At 34.4% G+C, this 20,212-nt stretch overlaps 1 protein-coding gene across 1 annotated transcript in view; it reads left to right on the top strand.

Annotated features, from left to right (window-relative positions):
* The window catches only part of LOC114345942 (ATP-binding cassette subfamily C member 4-like), a 116,395-nt gene that overhangs the window by 81,642 nt on the left and 14,541 nt on the right, over window positions 1-20,212 (top strand). Inside the window, exons 10-11 of the mRNA XM_050649859.1 lie at window positions 5,315-5,545; window positions 11,664-12,205. Coding sequence (XP_050505816.1) covers window positions 5,315-5,545; window positions 11,664-12,205 — 773 coding nt within the window. The remainder of the gene's footprint in view (window positions 1-5,314; window positions 5,546-11,663; window positions 12,206-20,212) is intronic.

Genomic DNA, 20,212 nt, shown 5'->3' with positions numbered 1-20,212 from the left:
ACTACTAATTTACATCTAATTGTGTTCCTGGATATTACCATCGATTGTGTTTTCTCTTTGGATAGTGTCAGGTTATAATTTTCGGCGGTTATTTTGAATTTTTGTAGTAGGCGTTGTAAGTCATCTTCGTTTTCGGCTATTAAGATTGCATCTGCGTAGCAAAGTATTCTCATGGTTCGGTTACCTATTTTGTATCCCTGATTCACTATGTTAACACTACCTATAACTTCATCCATTATTAAATTAAATAGGCATGGACTGAGGCTGTCCCCTTGTCTAATGCCTGCATTGATTTTGATTTCTTCCGTGAGCCCGTGTGTGGTTTTATTTCGTGTTTTGTTGGGTCTATTGAGCTCTTTGATTAAATTTCTATACCTATATAACAAATGTAAAGACTAAATAGTTTTTGTCCACACTTATGACTACTGAAAGACAGGGAGAAGCGTACTTTTGAAGTGTGTAAAATATATAAATCCTAGCTGAGCGCTTTAAGTCATCTTCAGATTGAGGCGATAAACTACCCCAGATAATTGAAATAATACTCGAGAATAATATTTCAATCAACTATGATAGCTATCGTCTACCCTAGACTAGCTCAATCTCCCAAGTTGTGAGTCCACCTTGTCCTAATCAAAAACATGAACAATGAAAATGCAGAATGGAGCAAACAAAACAATAATATTTAACTAATCATGTTTATTTTTCATAAAAGACATAATTAAAGTATCAAAAAAAATAATTTACAAGACCTTGCCGAAACTTTACAGATCAGAGATTATACTTATCGATGGCACTTGGTATCTGTCTGCGGGTTCTTGGTGTCTTGCTGTTGTTCTGCAACGGGCTCTGGCGACGTGGATGTTCTGGCCACCAGGCCTACAGGTGTTGGATGGTTGTTAGGAGTCTAGTTACTGCTGCATTGATGTATCGCCGGCGACATTAGGGGCTCCAGTTTCGGGGAGTCTCCCACGAGGTGAAGGGTTGATCAGTTTTTGCAATATGTCCAGAAAACCCAATTAAGAACGTCTGTTTGAAAAATGTGGCTATGAGGCCAGACATTGCCTTAAGTAGATTTTAGAATTAAAATAAAAAATATTCTTCATTTTGACAAAGAGAAGGGTTCAATTGACATTGACAGAGTTGGTGAGTGGGGGCATAAAATTTGAAAGAGAAACGACAGTGCGAAGTCACTGTCATGAACCACAGAACGATTGAATAAGAATGTGAATTCTGAGATAGAACAAGAATGTTGAGATATGCCTATAAATACCGAAAGAGGGCGCCAACCAATTTTTAACGGGAAAAAAGGTAAAACAAATAGAAGAGGATTATTATTAAAGAATTATTAAAGAAAATAGAATAAAATAATTATTTGAAAATAAAATAGCAAAGATGTGACGTTTGTAACGTTACAAGATCTATGGTCAAAAATTTTTCAATACCACTATCAAGAGAGATGGATCTCATGTTAGATATAAAAAACTTCTACTTCTTATGCAGTTTTTAATGGTGGAAAACAAAAACTTTGTCTGGCTTTTGGAAAAAACTGTCCAATAATGTTGTCGGTTTGTAGTTGGAACATTAAAATACATCAAATATTTACATTACAGATTACAAAGTTTTGATCAAGGTAAGGTCAAATCTTTGTAATCTGTAATGTAATATTTACGTTGAACAGTTAAAACTGTTGCAACAGTTGAACGTTGAACAGTGAGTTAGCTGTTCACGTGAACTCATAATGGCTTGACGTAACCATGTTGTAATTTTAAATTAAAAGAAAATTTAGATGTGAAATTTTATAATTTTAAGGGTTTTATACCCTATATCTGTGGCTTTTGTCCAGCATCCATGATTTTTTATGTGATTTTTAACATTTGTTCTTCTATGAAGGATTTATAATAGGACGAAGCTCTGATGATGGCACGTAATGTGTTGAAAGTACTTGGCTGACTGTTAAAAAAAATTTACACACTTTCAATTTCTTTGAGAACATACAACTGTTTGTCGGTTTGACCATTTTTATGTTTGACCACGGTAGTTCTTCCTGTCTTTCCACCTTTCGGTACGAATATGTCACGATACCGCCGAAGAGATTCCCTCAGTTTCTTTTTCTCCACTTGATTTAGAGACTGGCCTGCAACTGTAACCATTTGGTCTAACTTGTCGTTGGAATTATCTGATGTTGTCGTCTGAAGGATAATGGATGTCACGGGCACACAAGTTTCCACTTTTGTCTCATTCTTGATGGTCACTGGATAGTCATTGACATTAATCAGTCTTACGACGAGTCTTGTGACGAGCTAATCGCAGTGTTCTCTTCATTTCAAAATCACGAAGACTATCAATAAATATTTGAACAGCCAACATTTCCATCATGTTTTCGGGGGATGTTGGATAACCATATCTTACTAACCTGGCAATATTCAGCTGATATTCCTGAAGAGCTTCATCTTTCTTTTGTCTTCGATTTGAAGCCAGGCCTGATAGACGTACTCCCAAATATTCGTGACCCTATCGCATATTTAGTCTCTTCATAAGCTGCTTAAAAGCATTCGTTTCCTCTACTGCTAGGGTCTCGAGTACATCCAAAGCCCCTCCTCGAAGAGCAATAACCAGGTTTGCAGCTCTGTCTTTTTCAGACCATCCGTTCGCTCTTGCACCTGCTTCGAACTGTTTCGTGTAACTGTTCCAGGAAGACTTTCCGTCGAAAGTTGGAATTTTGATTCGAACAGAACTTACACTGCCTTCAGTTATCGGCCGTGGCTCCAATTTGTATTTGGGCTCATCGTTTTCTATCTTCTTTTCCATCTCTTTGATCTTTACTTCAGAAGCAGGGACTTGGTTTTTTAGCAACAATACCAGTTCAGGAACTTTGGTCACATAGGAAAAAACTTTCGAAATCAATGAAACCAAAGCAGCATGCTTGTCCTCAAACAAATAGGTTTCTGGAACATGACCCTCTTTTTTAGGGCGTCCTTTAAACGTTCGACTAACTGAGCCTTTTTTCCAGTAGAATTCAGGTCCTTTTCTTCCGATTCAAGCCTCAGATCTGCAACTGTTTATGTTTATTTATTTAAACTAACCCACTTCTGACACCATTTGTACTGATTTACGCGGTTGAATTTACTATTTTATTATTTATGTTTTTAGGCACTAAGTTTAATTTAAATGAAGGAAGACTTACTTTATATTATTTTATTTTACAACACTTATTTAATTTATTTAATAGTTACAAAAATAACTCAAACTAACACATCTAATTTATTTACAATCTCAAATTTATGATTTTACTAATTAAAACATAATAATTCCAATAATTAATACATTTTAAAATACACGGCAAACAACTCAATTCGAAACACAATAATTGGACCGCGTTATGTAATAGCGGATTAAGCGCCAAAATGTAGTTTTGAGATAAATCGGTTTAAAGATTTTAAATTTGTTTTTGGTACTATTTCTAAAATATAGTACTGACATGTTTCATATTTAATATATTAATGCAAATGTAAATAGACTTTTACATGTGTTTAAAATTTTTTAAAAATAATTTATATTTTAAAAGTTATTCGATCAAATGTCGCTTAATTCGTTAATGATTTTTTAAGATATGCATGAGTTAAGATCCGAATACCGGATTAAGAGACATATTTGGCGCTTAATCTGATGTTACCTGACAAAGGATATCTTTTAATTCGATATCTTAAACGTTAGTAAATATGTTATGTTTTGTAATAAAGAATTAACCGACTATTCGTGGCGCTTGATTCGTTATTACACTTACAAAGATGCGGATTTTTGTTTATGACAATGGATTATGTACCATTATTGGCGTTTAGTTCGATATTACAAATCCTAATGTGAGATTTTTTTTAATAAAATAAAAAATGTCGCTTAAGAGGATCGGTACGTATTTTCGGCTGCAATGCTATTCAAATGGGGATTCATTTTTTTCGAATCCTGAGAAAACTAATAAGTATTTTTGAAAAATTTAAACCCAGAATGAAAGATTACGTTATTAGCGAGGGCCGAAAGTCCCTGAGAACTTCTATAATGTTTATTTTAATAAGTTACAGGGGTGAAAATACTAAGAGAAAATTTAGTGTGATTTTTAATTTCAAATATCTCATTCAAAATAAACTTTCTATTTATTCTAAGGGACTTTCGGCCCTCGGTAATAATTTAGTCTTTCATTCTGCGTTTAAATTTTTCAAAAATATTTATTGGTTTTTTCAGGATTTGAAAAAAATGAACACAATGCCGTGGTAATATTTTCCAAATATATCTTTGTCTTACAACGCACTCAACCGAATATAATATTGTCAGCATATATTGTCAGTCAGACACTGACAATCAGTGACAATTTTAAATATTTGACATTGCATCGGGAATATTTTGAGAAATTGATTAAATATTATTGATATATAGTGTATTTGATAAATAATTGATTTAAGACGTGAACTTAATAAAAAGTTATTTATTGTGTATTATTTGTGGAAGATCCAAGCAGAGAATACATCAGATATATCCTGTGATCCAAGTATTTTGTTGTTAGAGATGTTCAAAATTGTAAGCGTTCCAAAATAACAACATATTATTAAAAAATCACTTTAACACTTTTCCTCTTTTCTCGATTGATTATTAGTTTTTGTTGTACAAATAAATTATTACAATAACTGAAAACATAGTTAGTGAAAAAATTATCACATTTATTAACTGAATTAATAATTTGCAATTATAAAAATAACAGTTATCCAAGAACATTCAAAAGCCATCTCTTTAAATTAATTATGACATTTTCAAGTAGAATGACATTCTAGTAATGTTTACATATCCACACCAGTGTGAATTTTACTACACGTAATTTGCCGTGTAAAGACAGAAAAAGTAGGGATACACGTAAAATATTTGCGAATTATGTACCCATAGCCTTAATACAGGCATTTAAAAACAGCTTTTTTTAAAGTTTTTTACAAAAAACATATTTTTATACATAGATTTGCACCCTAGCTGCAAGATGGCACTAATATCTCGATTTTGGACTTTTGGCGGTTAATCCGTTATTACATAATGTGGTCCAATTATTATTACGCGTCAATAACTGACTGCCCTGCTAAATGAGTCTCTCGTTCTTATATACTTCGGTATCCCTCGTTCCGAATGCCGTGGAAAGGAATCGTTTTCTCTGGTGACGACGAGAAGGTTCGGAAAGAAATAGGCCAGGTTGTGAGCGGCCTATAAATATTGTCGCAGTAGTTTATTAAGTAAATAGTTTTGTTCTTACATTAATTGTTTTGAAGTAATTTAATTTTAGCTCGCAGTCCTATGTATACTCACCTTAATGCATCATTGCAAGGTATAACAACGATACGAGCCTTTGGAGCACAGCAACTTCTAATAAACGAATTCGATCGTTTGCAAGACAAATACACTGCTGCATTTTACACTTTTTTGGCGACTAGTAGAGGATTTGGATTTTGGTTAGACATGCATTGCGTCGTTTTTACGGCATTGGTTGTAATCAGTTTGCTTTTTATACAAAAAGGTAAGATATAGTTATACGGTATGCGGCAAAATAAATAGTACTGAAATTCGTGTGCCTTAAATATGTATGTGTCAGGCGCTGAAACGTACTGAGTGATTTTCGAACGTCGTCGTAACGTATGTGAATATCGTGATAATGTTAGGTGCTTCAGCATAGTTCTCAGTTTTGCAGAAAAAGTTTTATAGAAAAGTAATATTTTCGGTTATACGGAAAAGGTCCCGAAAACGGACGAACCTTAAAATCAACAATGGTTTCAGCAAGACGGGACAACCTGTCACACCGCCAGGAACTCTCTTCGAATACTGAGCTATCATTTTAGTAGTTGCCATTCACCAGAACTAACGCTAACAAATGCGTACATATGGGGAATGCTGCCATTTTGGAACTGCGGACTAGAACTAAATATTTTTTCGTGCCAGAGATAGTGGCGGATCTAGAAATTTGTCTTGGGAAGAGAAATTTGCCTTAGAGGGGAACTTCCAATGAAAAACCAACCAAAAGACAAATAAAAAGGTAAACTCAGATTACATAAAAGACATAAATAATAACTTATAGGCATTAAGTTCTCTTAATTTTTCTAATTAGCGTGTTTATTGGGTTGAATTTGTGATTCTGTGGTTTCGATTTCATGTCAGCTAATATATTTTAATGTTGGAACAATTTTTTTTCTTTATTTTTGGACTTTATTAGGGGGGTAATTTCCTCAATTTTCCTCCCCGTAGATCTGCCACTGGCCAGAGGACCTAGATCTTTAACATCTGTTTTATCGGGAACGTGCTTCGTCGTGAATAATGTTTGCAAGTCTGTATCATGTACACTAGATATATAAATAATCAAAATCATTTCAATATTCATTTCAGTACTATTTATTTTGCCGCACACTGTAGATTATAGATAGATATAGTGTTTCAACCGGGTCTATCCCAAAATCCCGACAGCCAAAATCCCGACAGCCAAAATACCGATGGTCAAATTCCGACAAGCCAGAATCCGGACATAACAAAATACCGACACGCCAGAATCCCAACACGCCAAAATCTCGCCAAATCAAAAATCCCTCCAGATTGGCCATTTTACCAATTTAGAGATTCGGGGATGTACCATTTAATATACATAGACTAGTTTTCTAAATAACATTTCTAACATAGGGACATGACTTTTTTTGCCAATATAGAGTGATTAATAAGTGCCATTAATAAACGGCAAAGTAACGCAAAAGATGGAAAACAGATTAAGTTGTGAGATAAAAAGGAATGAAATGAATTGAGGTGGAAATTTTAGAGATAAAAACCTATAAATTTACTGATTAGTAAGTAAGTAATAATTAATTAATTTTTCAATTTCAATACTCTATATATGATTCTGTACTGCATGTAAAAAGGAAACAATAAATATTCAAAATATAGTGGTCGGGATTTTTACTTATGTGAGGATTGTGGCTTGTCGGGATTTTGGCATGTGGAGATTTTGGTATGTCGGGATCTTGGCGTGTCGGGATTCTGACGTGTCGGGATTTTCGCCGTCGGGATTTTGGGTGCCATCGGTTTCAACCAATACATTCTCTTCCTTCTCTGTCTTCTTCTTCTTCATTAAGTACCGTGCCCAAATTTTAGGGGTGGGTAGCTTCCAAGACAATTTGCCGATATCGTTCTCGATCTTGCGTGGCATGTAATAATTCATCTGCTGATAAACCAGTCCATTGACGAAGGTTTCGGAGCCATGAATATTTCTTCCTACCAATTCCTCTTTCTTCCGTCGATCTTTCCGTTGAGTATTAGCTGCAGTAGCCTGTATCTGCTACTTCTCATTATATGCCCTAGATATTCAAGTTTTCTCTTTTATAGCATCTTCATTAAGTCACCTTCTCCTTGACCTACTCTGTTTAAGACTTCTCTGTTTGAAATGCGTTGAATTCAAGATATTCTGAGCATTCTATGATATAACCACATCTCGAAGGCTTCTAATTTGTTCATAATGTTAACCTTGATGATCCAGGTTTCACAACCATAAAGTAATACAGGATACACATACCATTTTAGGAACTTGATTCTTAGTTGTAAATTCAGCTGAGAATTGCCCAGAATAGATCTAAGTGTTAATTTCTTTATCCGAATTTAATGTCTCATTTATCCAACATCCTAAGTATTTAAAATGGTTAATTTTGGTTATCGGTTCATTACTGACAATTAGTTGCATACGTTTGCTTCTTTGTCTGCATAGCGTTATTTCCGAATATTTTCCTGTATAATCAAATATAAAAATTAATATTTATCGCCATTAAATATCCTATAAAACCGTAGCTTCCATCTTTCTCTATCTTGCGCCAATCTACACCACTGTTTTCCAACCATTGCTCTTATGTGATCTACTCATCTCTTTTGAGGTCTTCCCATGTCTCTTGTCGTCCGCCATGTCTCCATTTTAGAATTTTAACCGCAGAATTTTAACTTGCAAAATGATTTTATTGACGTTTCAACTTCCACTTCGGAGGTCGGCGTCGTTATCAAAATAAAAAATACTAATGATATAAAACATTCATATTTTATATTTTGAAAACGACGTCCAAAGTGGAAGTCTAAACGTCAATAAAATCATTTTTCAATTTAAATTGCAGCTTATTTCCCAATTAGAATAGTAGTGGAGTCACTGAAGGTTTTCACCTCCGATTTCGTTGAACCTCCATCGATTTTCCTGAAAATTGGTGAGTAATTAGAGGTAGAAATGTGACATGATGTTAACTTGCGCTTTTACCCTGGGGGGTGGATGCCACCCTTTCTCGGAGGTGAAAATTATTTTATTAAAAATAATACCATAAATCGATAGAGGGGAAAATTACAAGCAAAATTTGTTATATCAAGTTATTAATATAAATCAACACTTTTTGAGTTATTAACCCTTAAACGCCCAAGGGTGGGTAACAAATGTCCACCTAATGCGTATTCCCTTATAACATATTTATTACGTGTTTAAATTTTTTTTTTAATTATTTATTGTTAAAAAGACAGCCCATTATCGAATGTTAATTTGGTTCTACCAATATTTTTGAAAATAAAAGCAGCATCTTGAGTTAAATATGGATGGGCATAAAAAGTACACCCTTGGCAAAACTTGTTACTAAAGGTTTCTATATAATTTCTCGTTGGTAGGAACATAATCCATATAATTATCGATGTATAATTACATAATCTACATAATTATCCGCCAATGAGGAGGCTGAAAGAAAGAATATGGAGAAAATCGACAAATCTGAATTACTGGCTTTTACTGGTATGTTAATTTTGATTTACATTGTAATTTTGTTGTAAGGTTTGTAAATTGTTTATATTAATATTTTAGAAGATGCTGTGTTTATTAAGCATAAGATTCTTAAGTTTAATCCATTTTCCACAACTCTCAATAAATATGTTAGCTATTTTCGAGGTGGACATTTTTTACCTACGCTTGGGCGTACATGGAACCTAAAAAAGGTTGGGCGTTTAAGGGTTAAAGACCAAAGATTTAATTTAAAAAAAAATGCATGTTTTAAATCGGTTTTTCACGTATAACTCAAAAACTATAAGCTTTTACAAAATAGTTATTATTACCCAAATTGATGATAACAAAAAACTGAATACATTCCTCACTTAAAAAACTAAACTAATGTTAGTTCAAAGTGAGTTATTAGCAATTGAATGTGTATTTTCTTCGACGAGTACTCAAATCTAAGTAGTCCTGTCGCCAGGGGGGGGGTACAACGGCCTCCTGTATTCAGATGGAGTTACCCAAGTTTTTTTTATGTATTTTGACCCGTAGAACACGAATTTTTTGGGTAACAGTTGATCCGGATGTCGATAAGATTGTTATAAACAAAGAAGTTGAGGAATTACATAACAGCGATTTCTCGTAAAACAAAACATGTTTTTGTATTTTTTGGGCCATTCTAACCAAAAAGTGTTCCTACAAATTTTTTCGTAGGATGCATAGTTTTCGAGATAAACGCGGTGGAACTTTCAAAAAATCGAAAAATTGCAATTTTTGTACCCGAATAACTTTTGATTAAAAAATAAAATAGAAATTCTGCTTACCGCATTTGAAAGTTCAAGTCAAAGTATATCGGTTTTAGTTATTTGCATTGCTAAAAATTTATTATTTTATTGCTAAACAAAAGTATAAACACCTAGTGCTGGAGTGATGTTTTCAATGATTTCTCATTTAAAATCGAACAAGTAGATAGAGTAGGTACAAGTGCAAGCGAGGCTATTTCTACGTAGCATGCATGTAAACGCATGTATTAGGCACGGGAAACAATATGTGTTTATAGCTTTTTTTAGCAATAAACACATAAATTTTTAGCAATGTATATATTCGAAACCGATAGAATTTGACTTGACCTTTCAAATGCGGTAAGCAGAATTGCTATTTTATTTTTTAATCAAAAGTTATTCGGGTTCAAAAATTGCAATTTTGCGATTTTTTGAAAATTCAACCGCGTTTATCTCGAAAACTATGCATCCTACGAAAAAACTTGTAGGAACATTTTTTGGTTAGAATGGCCCAAAAAATACAAAAACAGGTTTTGTTTTGCGAGAAATCGCTGTTATGTAATTCCTCAACTTCTTTGTTTATAACAATCTTATCGACATCCGGATCAACTGTTACCCAAAAAATTCGTGTTCTACGGGCCAAAATACATAATAAAAACTTGGGTAAGTCCTTCTGAATACAGGAGGCCGTTGTACCCCCCCTGGCGACAGCACTAAAGTATGCAAGCTTAAATAACGGGGAAACGATGCAATGTATAAAATATACCTGCTAATCATTTGTCAATGTATTTTGGAATACCTATTAAATGAGCTTCAGAACAAGTTAATGGCGTCAAAATTAAGCAAATTATGATAAAAATAAAAGAACCCTTTCGAATTTTTTTAGGAAAAAGTGAAAAATAAAACATACGCCATTTCCACAAAAATTAAAATTTATAGTAATCCTTACAAGAACTTCTTTATATTAGCACAAGTAATGATTTCAATAATTTTGACCGGTTTAGAATGCATATTTTTGAAAAAAGATATAATTTAAAAAATCATAATTTTTAAAATTATTTTAATTTTCATATTCTTCTGATAATATCTCCAAAAATACTCTATATACGTAAAAAATGATACATATCCAAATTTTAGTTTTTCTGTGTCAAATATTTTACCTGTTTTACTATTTCCACAGGGTAAAAATAACCAAAACAGAAACGTTTAAATCTTAAATTTTCCTGTGAAAACCATGCAACCAGGGCTATTTAACCTTTTATTTTTAAGAAAGTAAGGAATTTAAAAGATCAAATTCAACGTGGTTAAATAGCTCTTGGAATTATCTTTCAAATGCCTCTTAGATAAACCTGATGTCTTAAAAATAAACGAAGTTATAAAAAAAAACAATAACATTTTTTGGAAAAATTTTTAAAAATTTTGTTGCATAAATTTTAATGCTATCAACATGTTCGGGGGCTCATTTGATAGATATTTTTAAGTACTTTGACAAATGTTTAATAAGTTTATTTTATAAAATGCATCATTTTCCCGTTATTTCAGCTTGAATACTTAGATTTTTTTACTCGCCGAAAAAAATATATATTCAATTACCTATAACTCACTTTTAGTAAACATTAAAAGGTTTTTCTTGTAAAGAGTTTAATTCATTTTTTATTAGCTTCAATATTGGTAATAATAACTTTTTTGTAAAAACTTATAGTTTTTGAGTTATTGATGAAAAATCGGATAAAAACATGCATTTTTCTCAAGAAAAATTAAAATCTTTGATCTTCAATAACTCAAAAAGTTTTGATTTATTTTAATAACTTTATATAACAAATTTTTCTTAGAATTTGTCCCTCTATCGAATTATGGGGTTATATTCAATAAAATAATTTTCACCCCCGAGAAGGGCATCCACCCCCAGGGTAAAAGCGCAAGTTGCCACCATGTCACCTTTGTTCCTTAAGATATCCTCTAACCAGTCACCAATTTTCATGCAAATCTATGGAGGTTTAACGAAATCGGAGGTAATAGCTCTTATCCACCTTCAATAACTGCACTATAGTAAAAAGTAAGAAATTTAATTTGCCTAAATATATAACCTATTTTAGAAACCTTCGGTGGTAATATTGGTCTTTCTTTAACACAAGCTATAACCCTTGCTGGATTATTTCAATGGGGAATTAGACAATGGAGCGAACTGGAAAATCAAATGACATCTGTGGAACGAGTACAAGAGTACGCTAACCTTCCCACTGAAATAGAAAATCCAGAACATATTTTACAAAAGCCAAAACCTAGTAAGCAGCTTGTCAAATTATCGTGGCCAAAATCAGGACGTGTCAAATTCCAAGACGTTTCTCTGAGATACTCTAACGAAAACTCTACTGTATTGAAAAGTATTAGCTTTAGCATTGAACCTTCAGAGAAAGTTGGCATTGTGGGTAGGACCGGAGCTGGCAAATCCAGTATTATACAAGCACTGTTTAGGCTGGCTGAAGTTGACGGAAGAATTACTATTGATAATGTAGACACCGGAGTACTAAGCTTAGACACTTTGAGATCCAATATATCTATTATTCCTCAGGAACCAATACTCTTTTCTGGGACTTTAAGAAATAACTTGGATCCGTTCGACGAGTACAGAGATGAAGTAAGTATTTATTAATTTCATTATTATTTTTTTAAACTTTATCTTACAATACAATGCAAAAGTATGGAATAAATTGATTATTTCAGAAACAGACGACCTTTAACCTTTAACTACACGCGCTGGTGTATTTTGTACGCCAGATATAAGAATTCTACTGCAAATATATTTAAAAATTTAATTTTTGATCTTTTTTATCTATCTAACGTATCATTGGAATGTGCTTTACAATTGGTTTTAGTTTCTGGAAAGATCGTAATTTCTTCTTCTTCTTAAGGTACCTACCCGTTCCGGATGTTGGCGATCAGCATGGCTATCCTAACTTTGCTTGCTACTATTCTGAATAGTCCGGTTGTCGATGTATTAAACCACTTTCTCAGGTTTTGAAGCCAAGCTATTCTTCTTCTCCCTGGTCCTCTCTTTCCAAATACGCTGCCTTGAAGAATGAGTTGCAACAAGCCATATCTCTGTTTATTCCTCATAACATGGCCAAGATATTCTAGTTTGCGCTCTTTTATTGTGTTAATAATCTCGCATTCCTTGCCTATTCTACGTAGAACCTCAACATTAGTCACAGGATCCGCCCACGAAATTCTCAAAATGCGCCTGTAACACCACATCTCGAATGCCTCGAGTTTTCTCAAAGAAGCCTCGGAAACTGTCCAGGCCTCTACTCCGTATAATAACGTAGAAAATACATAGAATCTGATGATAGAGATTTTGGTAGCAAGAGGTAAATCGTGGCTTCTGAAAAGAGACTTCATCATTATGAACGCTGATCTCGCTTTTCCTATGCGTTGTTTTATTTCACTTGAGTGGTCCCACTGGCTGTTTATGTTGTTACCAAGGTATGTGTAGCTGTCGACTTTGTCAATTAGTTGTTGGTTAACCAAAAGCTGTGTATTTAATATTTCGCCCTTACTGACTACCATGTACTTTGGTTTTTTTTTTCGTATTGAGATTAAGTCCGTATTCTCTAATTATATCTGATATGCACGACATTATTCTCTGCAAACCATCTAGACTCTAGACTGTCTGCAAAAACTACAGCGTCGTCGGCATATCTAATGTTGTTCAGACGCACTCCGTTGACTAATAGGCCTTCCTGTAGTTCTCCCAGCGCTTGCTCGAAGATACATTTAGAGTATATATTAAACAGCACTGGGGACTGGATGCATCCTTGCCTCACTCCTCTATCTATGGAGACTACATCTGTCAATTGGTCAACCACTTTAATATTGGCAGTTTGGTTGTAATACAAATTATATATGATTCTCAAATCTCTATCATCTACTTCCGCTTCTTTCAAGATGCTTATGAGTTTATTATGTTTTACTCTATCAAACGCCTTTTTGTAGTAGATAAAACAAATATACACGTCACAGTCAACATCCCTGCATCTTTGCATAAGCACTTGGATCGTAATTTACAGTTTATTATTTGTTGTTTCCGGTGGTGGACAATATACGCCACGATTATAGTAATATAAATAGTAATATAAGTATATATGGCAATTATCGTTTTTTAGTCATTAGGACATAAAATATATTTTTCTTTATCTGCAATACCTTTTCTCATGTAAAAAATCACATTTCAAAAAAGTTTTTATTAGTAACTTTATTTATCATGGAATCAGATTCCAGTTATAAATCCCAATTGGCTTACTGAGAAGGAACTCAAGTATTCGCTGATGCCAAATAAAGTTTATAACAAACAACTTAGTGTATTTAAAAAAAATGCAGACGTCCGGTGTCTTTAAGTGTATTTTCTTGTGGCGTATAAAGTACGCCACGCGTGTAGTTATGTTATAACTTGATGCGCGGGTAGTTAAATTAAACAAAATCTTAAAACACGTCAATTTTAACTTTTGAATTGCCATCAATTGCTATAATATGAGTTAGACATTATGTTATCATTGTTAGCGTAATGTATCTAGCTGACCAGGTTATATTAGTTGGACCAGGGTATTATCATCATCAAGAGTTATTCCATCCATATCGAATGTAAGCCTCCTTTAAGTTTGTCTCTGATTTCTGTTCGCTGTTTTTTTTTTCATTCATTCGTGACCAGCCATTCGCTTGATATCATCAGTCCATCTGGATTGAGGTCAGCCTCTACTTCTCTACTTGTCTTTGGTCGACATCCAAGAATTCACTTCGTCCAATCGTTGCCTTCCATTTTTCTTATGTGTCGTGTCCAGTTCCATTTTGACACGGCAATATTTTGGATCAAATCTGTTACTCATGTCTGTCTTATTTTTTCGTTGGATTTGCGATCACTGAGCTTAATGTTGAGCATTCTCCATTCAATAGCTCTATATTACTTGAAGTTTCTGGACTATGCTGTTGTTCAAAACCCAGGTTTCAATACCATATATCAGAACTAGAAATACCTACGTACTAATCTAAGATATTTGCCTTTAAAGCATTTGGTAAGATAGATTTAAATACTGTTTCTCATCAACCAAATGCTGCCCATGCAATATAACATGTTATATTTAAATCATCCTTTAGGTTAAGCTTTAACAGTTCGAGTTTTGATCCTATGTATAACACAACTCAACTTTTTTATATTACTATTGTCCTGAGTTATACCCTGAGTCATGTCTAGAGATTCATTGGCTAGATATTTAGTTTTTACTAAATTTTTAGAATCTCAATTTTTACCCTTTTTCGCGATAACTTCATAAAAAATTTTGCAATTTTGAAAAAATTTCGTAATTGCCCCGAGGAAGGGTGTAGTAATGCGTAGGAATTTTTTTTCTTCTTCTTCTTTTTCTGGAATTTATGGCTTTGGGGAGAGCCAATTAGCTTTAACCCGCGAGTATTCGCGCCGTTAGATAGAATCTCACATTTCATCCTTTTTCGTAATACAGTAAAACCTGTCAGTAACGGCCACTAAAAATGAAAGAACTATTGGTCGTTATAGAAAGGTGGCTGCTATTGCCAGTTTTTGTAGTCTACATATAATTGGTTGGGGAAATTTTTAAACTGGCCGTTAGGACAGGTGGCCGATGTTGGAAGGTGGCTGTTAAAACAGGTTTTACTGTACAGTAAAAATGAAAGAACTATTGGCCGATATAGAAAGGTGGACGGTATTGCCAGTTTTTGTAGTCTACATATAATTGGTTTGGGAAATTTTTAAACTGGCCGTTAGGACAGGTGGCCGATGTTGTCAGGTGGCCGTTAACACAGGTTTTTTTAATAAAATTGTTAGAAATATATATTTTTAATATAAAAAGTAGATAATAATAGTACAAAATAAAAATTTGTTTTAAATTCGTATTTTGAGATAGAATCTCACACGCGACTATCGACGTTACAGAAGTGAGCGCGACTACTCCCGGGTTAATTTAGGTCTAATAGCTTTTCCTGCAATTCTGCTCTGTATTTTGCTATTAGTGCAACTTTTTCATATTCTTCTTCAGCCTTCAGTAATCCAACTTTGGATATAGGCCTTCCCCAATTCAATCCAGTGTTGTTTATTTTGCGCCACCTGTTTCCAGTTGTGTCCTCCAAACTTCTTTATGTCATCAGAGCATCTCATCTGTGGCCTTCCTCTACTTCTTCTTCCCAACCACGGTCTCCATTGTTGTATTTAGTGATTCCATCTTTTATCCTTCAGTGGGGCATTGTGTCCTGCGAAGCTCCATTTTAATTTGGCAGCATGTTCTCCTGCGTCTTTTACTTTGGTTTTGTTTCTACTCCATTTATTTTTTTTTGTCTATGTGCCTCACCCCGAGCATTGATCTTTCCACCGCTCTCTGTGCCTTTACCATTTTATCCATATTGGCCTTGGTGAGTGTCCACGTCTGTGAACCATACGTAAGTATAGGGATGATACACTGATCGTAAACTCTGGTTCTCAAATATTGTTATATTTTAGTATTTTTCGAAATACAACTTAGTTTTCCAAATCCTGCCCACGCTAACATTATTCTTCTGGTAATTTTGGCAGTTTTATTTTCTTTGTTAACTTTCATTATCTATCCCAGGTATTCTCTTACTGTTTCCAAATCTGTCATTCAACGTTATTTTTGTAATGTTCGGTGTGGTTTAGTATTCTACTCTATTCTACAAATCTCAGATACTTTAAGGTTTTTGCCGTCTATCGCCACTCCTTTATTTGCCCATTCCCAAGTTCGAAACATATCTTGTGGAGATAATGTAAATAGTTTGAGTGAGATAGAACATCCTTGTATATTAGTTGAAAATGGGGATGATGTAAGATAATATACGATCAGAAAATAGGATGAAGGGTATAAGGTTTAGGGTTTGAGGATTATTATGGAAAATACCAAATATATAGTTGTAGTTATTGTGATAATGTTGGAACTCTTTGTGTCAAGACTGCAAAACCACTAAGTGTAAAGGTAAACGAGCATGAAACATACATCAAAAACAGATATTTTGACATATCACAGATAATGCAAACATGCCTGCGAAAATGAGCACAGAGTTTAATGGGAAGATGCGTCACTAGTCATGAAAGGAACAGACATAAACCAGAAAAAAAAATAAAAAAAAGCAGCTCTTATCTTACTTAATGAAGAAAAATGGTATCAAACCCATCAGCAGCAGAACGCAGCAAGTGGCGATTCCCAATATTAAAAGAAATCAACCAGTATAACATCATCTACAAATTATATGTAATACAAATACAGCACAAATTACATAAACATAATACATAAAGACAGAATACATAACCATACACAAATAAATCAGAATTACTAGTATGACCCTCATAGTTGTCAACTAAAAGCATTGATGTTCTACATATACAATACAATATAAAACATATACAAGGATGTTCTATCTCACCCAAACTAGTTACATTATCTCCAGAAGATATGTTTTGAACTTGGGAATGGGCAAATAAAGGAATAACGATATACGGCAAGAGTTTGTGATTTACCGGTGATGTTACGCTAATAACAAAAGACAGAGAAGAAATGCAGGAAATGATGTTAGACCTAAATACAAAATCAACAGAAATAGGATTAAAAATAAACTAGTAAATACTAAATATCTAGCTAATGGATCTCTAGACATAACTCAGGATATAACTCAGGACAATAATAATAGAATAATAAATATATAATAATTCTCCAAACGGACCATTTCCCATATTATCAATACGTCCCTGAGAGTATGCTTGAGGATGGCAACTACAAGCTATACTGGGACCGCACTGTGCTCACAGACCAAACAGTGGCACATAATAGACCAGATCTCGTACTAGTTAATAAATTAACAAGACAAACAACACTAATTGATGTGGCGATACCTAACAACAATAATCTACGTAGTAAATTTACTGAAAAAATCGCCAAGCACAGAGATCTGGAAATTCAAATACGAAGACAATGGAGAATGCAAAGTACCCAGACGATACCTATTATTGTGTCTACTACTGGAGTCATTCCGAAGAACCTCCTCTAAAGCATAAAAAAACTGGGTCTAAATGAACATCTTTACAAGACCATGCAGAAAGCTGTACTACTCGTAACGGCCAGATGTGTACGAAAATTTTTGGGAGATACACCTGCATACCAAGTCACCTAGGGCTCGATAACACGGAAAGAGTCCCACCAGAGCTCAATCCTTTTGATACCATAGGTATCTGGGATGAGTCAAATTTTCCCTTAGAGGGAGTGTGAGCCGTATGGCTAAATCTGGATAAGGACTATAGTAACAAAAATAATAGAAAAAGTTGAGTTGTATGTATACTTAGGACCAAAAATCGAACTGTTAAATCTTATAGTCTAAGAGCTGGGAGCGGATTTTGTGCGTGATAAGTAATATGAAAAAACTATACGGGGATATGTTAAATTAGTTGTGTACATGACTTTCCCCAACAGCCGGAAACCAGAGTGCGGGACTTGGGTAGTTATAAGGGGTCAAATTCGCGGATTTTATTATTTTTTTTAACGCCAATGATCGAGATAGTGCACCAAAATTTAAGAATAAGTAGATCATGACGTATCTAAGTAAAATATTTAGGGGCGGGACGCTGCGTGGCCGACAACGGGGTGGGGGTAGGGGTGAATATAAAAGATATAAGGGTTTTTTTGCGACGTTCGTGATTGAGATAGTGCACCAAAATTTGGGAATAATTAGACCATGACATAACTAAGTAAAATCCCCAGAGCCGGAAACCAGAGTGGGGGACGAGGATAGTTATATGGGGTCAAAGTCGCGATTTTTATTATTTTTTTTGTGACGCTCATGATGGAGATCAGTGCACCAAAATTTGGCAGTAAGTAGGTCGTGAAGTAACTAAGTAAAACCTCCAAGGGCGGAACGTTGCTTGGGGTACAAGGGGGTGGTAGGCAGGGGTGAGTATAAAAATATAAGGGCTTTTTTGCCGTTCGTGATCGAGATAGTGCACCAAAATGTAGGAATAAGTAGATTATGACATTGCTAAGTAAAATCTCCAGGGGCGGAACGCTGCGTAGGGGACAAATGTCGTGCTGCGTCACAAAAAAATAATGCAAACTGCGAATTTGACCCCTTAAAACTACCCTCATCCCCAACTCTGGTTTCCGTCCCTGGAGATTTTGCTTAGTTACTTCATGATCTACTTGCTCCCAAATTTTGGTTCACTATATCGATCACGAATGTCGCAAAAAATCCCTTATAATTTTTATATTCACCCTTGACCCCACCCCTTTGTCGGCCACGCAGCCTTCCACGCCTGGAGATTTTACTTAGTTACGTCATGACCTACTTATTACCAAATTTTATTGCACTATCTCGATCATGAGCGTCACAAAAAAAAATAATAAAAACCGCGACTTTGACCCCTTATAACTACCCTCGTCCCCCACTCTGGTTTCCGGCTCTGGGGATTTTACTTATGTCATGGTCTACTTATTACCAAATTTTGGTTTACTATCTCGATCACAAACGTCACAAAAAATCCCTTATAATTTTTATATTCACCCCTGCCCATACCCCTTTGTCGGCCACGCAGCGTTCCGCCCCGGAATATCTTACTTAGATACGTCATGAGCTTACTTAGATACGTCATGATACGGTTATTACCAAATTTTGGTGCACTATCTCGATCATGAGCGTCACCAAAAAAAATAATAAAAACCGCGACTTTGACCCCTTATAACTTCTCTCGTCCCCCACTCTGGTTTCCGGCCGTTTGGGAAAGTCATGTACAGAACTAATTCAACATATCCCGGTATAGTTTTTCCATATGACTTATCACGCACAAAATCCGCTTATATCTCTCCGACTATTAACCTAAAGTATGAAATAGTAGAAATACTAGTATGATCTTCAGAGTTGTCAACTAAAAACATGGCTGTATTCCTACAATATTGAGGACAGTAAATTTGGAAAAAATAACTGCCAAACAACAAAATAGTAACATCTTTTTTTAAAACAATTTCCAATGCGGAACTCGAAACGTGAAATAAAAAATATCAATTGTGATTTTCGTTTTCAAATAAACAATTTTCTGAAGCTGTTCTTTGTGTCATCTAATAAATTTCATTTCATTTTCGGCTGCAATGCTATTCAAATGGGGATTCATTTTTTTCGAATCCTGAGAAAACTGATAAGTATTTTTGAAAAATTTAAACGCCGAATGGAAGATTTCGTTATTAGTGAGGGCCGAAAGTCCCTGAGAACTTCTATAATATTTACGAGTATTTTAATAAGTTACAGAAGTGAAAAACTAAGAGAAAATTTAGTGTGATTTTTAATTTCAAATATCTCATTCAAAATAAACCTTTTTATTTATTCTAAGGGACTTTCGGCCCTCGGTAATCATTTAGTCTTTCATTCTGCGTTTACATTTTTTATAAGTATTTATTAGTTTTTTCAGGATTCGAAAAAAATGGACACCATGTCCGTGGTAATATTTTCCAAATCTATCTTTGTCTCACAACGCCCTCAGTCGAATAGAATATTGTCAGCATATTGTCAGTCAGACCGTGACAATCAGTGACAATTTTAAATATTTGACGTGGCATCGGGAATATTTTGAGTTGTT

Source organism: Diabrotica virgifera, chromosome 4, assembly GCF_917563875.1.
Source record: "Diabrotica virgifera virgifera chromosome 4, PGI_DIABVI_V3a".
Classification (NCBI taxonomy): Eukaryota; Metazoa; Arthropoda; class Insecta; order Coleoptera; family Chrysomelidae; genus Diabrotica; species Diabrotica virgifera.
This window is presented reverse-complemented; position numbering and strand designations above follow the sequence as displayed.